Consider the following 4,426-nt stretch of genomic DNA (forward strand, 5'->3'; position numbering starts at 1 on the left):
TTTTACTGTTTTTTATTGTATTTATATCAGTTTACTTCATTTATTTGAATATTATTTTAGTGTATTTAGGTTTTTTTTATTTTGTTTTTAATTTTATTTTTTTTATTTTCATTTAATTTTAATATTTATGGATTTGGTTCATTTACTTTTTTTGTGTAATTTAATCTTAATTTAATTTTATGTTACATTATTTTATTTTGTATTATTTTACATAATTTTTTTAATTTAATTTATGTATTTTGGTTCCAGCCTATTTTATTTTTTATTTTACTTTTACATTCTTTCCAATTTAATTTAATTTAAATTAATTTAGTTTCATTTTATTACATACTTTACTTTATGTTATTATTATTTTTTTAAATTTATTTTTATATTTTTCATTTTTTAAATGCTTTTTTTATATTTTTATTTTATTTTCTTTTCACCCTTTTTTAAATTCTATTTAATTTTAAGCTAGTTTATTTTAATTTTATTTTAGTGTTTTAATTTTCATTTTAATCTAATTTATATTAATAATTTGAGTTTATTTTTCAGTTTAATTTCATTTTATTTTATTCAAATAATAATTAAATTCTCTTCTTTTACTTTACATTTAATTTAATTTGAGTTTTATTTTGTTTCAATATTTACTATTCTAATTTATTTTGGTTTAATTAATTTCGCCTAGATTAAATTAGATCTTTTTATTTTATTTCATTTAAACTTTTTTAATTTGATTTCACTTCATTTTTACTTATTTTATATGTACTATAATTTTTTTTTTTCTTGTTTTTTTGGTGTTTTGGTCCTCCCCTCATTTTTCAAAGCCTTTTCACAAACGCCAATCCAACGAAAATTCATTTTACTATCATTTCAATGCGTAGACTTCCATGCGCTGTGCGCCAAAAATGGATACCCTTATCGGCATTCATATCGACATGTGTAGTCCAATATTAATTAGTGCCCAAATGTAGAGTTGTCAATGCGAATACGTGCAAATTAACACGTCTAATACGCAAAAACGCCACATATTTCAATATCAAGCAGAACCTCAGAAATGCAAATGCTTTAATAAAATAAACTATTTTTAGGCTTCTGTAAAAAGTTAGCAGTGCAATTAAGGCAGTTAAAGTGTAATGGATTCGCAGTTTCTCTTTCTTTTCAGTTGTTGAAATTTTTTATGTACAATTTTTACTTAAAACATGCCCGTACTTTTACATTTGTAGGCCATTTATTTAAAAAAAGGACAGAACTTTCTTTTTCAAGTTCTCTGCCAATTTGATTGCATTCACGGAAAGTAAAAGTGAAAACTTCATTGCATTTAATTTGGTGAAGAAACGCAAGGTAACATATTAAAATTTTAAGCACTCTATTTACTGTTACGGGTTTCGAATTATCCCATTTTGCAGTCTTATTTTGTAGGCAGCATTTTCGTATCGCATTCTTAATATTTTGAGAATTTTTGTTGGACTTGCAATTCAAATCGAGGCTATTATTCAATATTGTGCTCCAACTTTTAATACTGACAATATTTTCCTATCACCTAATGAGTAGGCCTCAATTCATCTTCTTCATTACAAATTTGAGGTAATTTAGTTAAATTGTATTTACAATGATTGATTTTGTAAAATTTATTTTCGTTCTGTTACATTTTATTTTCGTTTGTGAATTCTTGTTTATCAACACAGGCTGTCGTTCAGCTCTTCGCTAATCTGCTTTCTACTAATACATTTTTTATTTTAAATAAATTCAACTCCACATAAAATTTTATATTTTTAACTTTTATTTTTTAATTTAAATTTTTTTAATTTTAAGTTTCTTGATTTTAATTTTTTTAATTTTAATTTTTTAACTTTTATTGTTTTTAGTTTTTATTTTTTTCATGTTTATTTTTTTTTTATTTTTTTTATTTTTATATTCTTAGTTTATGGGTTTTCATTTAGAAATTTGTTCGAAGCTATCTTTTTCCTCAACTTTTTCAACTTTCACTTTTATTTCTCGCTAAACTCTATAAAACAAACTTTTGCTTATTATTACATAAACATTTTCCCTTCACTATTTTTTAATGACTACTTTCTACACTTTACTTTTTATTAAAGGTATAAAGGTATTAAAGGTTCGTTTGCTGCAGGTGGGTTTGCTGCTCTTCAAAAGTTTTCGTCAAATTTCCATGTATTTTATTTCAACAATTTATTCAGTTACATACATATTCGTGTATGTATATAGTAATATAATTTTTCTTACTGCGTAAGTGTTCAAGCTGCAACATTTTCTGTTCTTTTGTTTGTAATTTCACCATTCATTGTGTTGATATGAAATTGTGTTCGACCCTCTAACTTTCGTTCAAACTTTCATATGAGTTTTGCTTGCAAAAGCTTTCAGTCGAACTTCCACTGCCCAATTGCCACTTATTACCAAATATTTCACCAGTGATTGTGTTCATGTGCTCATTTATTGATTTTCTATTCTGTAACTGCAACCAAACTTTCACATTATTTCCCATTAGAAGGTTTCAGGCTTCTACTCCGTAAGTGTCACTTTTCGCCGAATAAATATTTTGTAGAATTCTTAGATTCCGTCGTATTTTCATATTGATTTCAACATAGTTTTTCGTATTTCGCGTTATTTAGATGTACTTCTTCAAATAAATCACTTTCGTCAATTCGATTTTCATCAAATCTGATCCGCCAAACTTGCATATTTCACTTCTACATTTCGCTTCATTCAAATGCATTATTCCCACATAATTTTTAAATTGGCATATATTTCACGTCACATTCGCATCAAACTACCATTTGAGATTCGCAGAAAAAGTTTAAAGGATTCAATGTCCCGGTTTTAAACTTAATTTTTCTCATTCCCTTCACCTCACACGCGTTCCACCATCGTTGGTGTTGCCTTATTATTGCCATTACCCGTACTCATGCGATAGTATCGTCGCAAAATCTCCGCTAATTCTGTTGTCAGCCTTTCCGCGCGACTTAACCTTTTATTCTTCGCCTCGAGCTCACCACCATAGGGCTGCTCCTGCAGCGGTGCCAGCGGTGTAGTCACAATCACTGGCAATGTAGTGGTGGTTGGCGCAGGCAGCAGCCGATGTACGGTTGGTATTTTAGGCGCTGAACGTAAAATTTTCACTTTACTTCGTGCACCTGTTTGTCTTTGTTGTTGGCTGGCATCATGCTCCTGCATCTGTTGCTCCTTGACCAATAGCTGTGCGCTCGGGCTAGAGACAGCTGGTGCTGCTAAAATTGCTGAGCGCGCTGGACGCACGCGTTCGAGTGGCTCCAATTCGGCTACTGTAGCCATTGATGTGGCCGCTGATGGTACCTCAGATTCGGCGGTTTTGGTGGTAGACTGTTTCATGTCGGTGAGTATTTTACGCTCCCAACGTTTGCACAACATATAAGCGTACATGCACAGGAAGTAGGTAAAAATGAAGCTGAATGCAGCAATGCCGTAGAAACCCAATTTCTTGCGTGTCCATTTGCCACGACGCATCCATTTGATGTCCTCCAAATATTTGGCAATTACCGGCACAATAACAAACCAATAAATCAACACTGTGGCGACTTGTATAGCGCGACGCAGAAACATTTTGAGAAGCTCATTTGTGGGAAAAATGTAGTTGAAATTTGTATAAAATTTTGGGTGGTAATTTTTTCGTAATTTCGTTCACACTTTTTTTGGTATCACTTTTAGCAGCCCCACTGTGGCAACTTGATGTGCTATTGGCCGCGTCAGTTTATGTATTAAACTGGCTAGTTGACTGCGATTTGTTGACTGAGCGGTAACATTCGATCGTATGCTCGCCACACGCCAAGCTAAACACCAGCGCCGATTGATCAGTTGTCTGTCTGTTGTCATCAACAGCTGATTTAATTGCCGTCCAGCTGCTGAGCCGATCAGCTACCGGCCAACCGATTTATTGATCAGCTCAGTTACAAAAACACTTCAACTTGTACGTATGTAACTTGTGGCATTTTCGTAAGCAATTACTCATGCCACAACAACTCTACAAGCTTTCGCGAACGCCCCAAGCACTTTGTAAGCTTTCGAGCTGCTATTTTTTTTATTCCTATTAGTTTTCATTTCAAATGCAATAATTACAAATAAAACTGTGATTGAGCCACACGATGCATATTAAATCATCTGGCGTCTGACGTCCCGCGGCTGTTATCTTCATTCACATTGTTGTCACTGTGTATTTTGCCGCTTTCGCGTGCGTCTTCTTTTGTGTCATTTCTTTTGTCTGTTCGCCAAGTTTTCGATTTGAATGTATGTTAGATGGTTCATTGGCGCCTTGGGCGTTTTCAATGCTGGCACGCAATCGCACAAATATGTCAACATCGGGATGTATATGGGTGAGAGTGTTTTTGTTGGCTGTTTTTTGCTTTTGTTTTTGTTGCAGGAAACGCATTACAAGCGAAGTTGCGTTCTAAATGAG

At 32.3% G+C, this 4,426-nt stretch overlaps 1 protein-coding gene across 1 annotated transcript; it reads right to left on the reverse strand.

Moving 5' to 3' along the window:
• Nucleotides 1-443: 443 nt before the first annotated feature.
• Nucleotides 444-3,811, reverse strand: LOC128863940 (uncharacterized). Its single transcript, XM_054103369.1, has one exon. It carries the CDS (start codon nucleotides 3,574-3,576, stop codon nucleotides 2,848-2,850), a length of 729 nt encoding a protein of 242 aa, XP_053959344.1. The 5' UTR covers nucleotides 3,577-3,811; the 3' UTR covers nucleotides 444-2,847.
• Nucleotides 3,812-4,426: the final 615 nt, after the last annotated feature.

Source organism: Anastrepha ludens, chromosome 5 (assembly GCF_028408465.1).
Source record: "Anastrepha ludens isolate Willacy chromosome 5, idAnaLude1.1, whole genome shotgun sequence".
Lineage (NCBI taxonomy): Eukaryota > Metazoa > Arthropoda > Insecta > Diptera > Tephritidae > Anastrepha > Anastrepha ludens.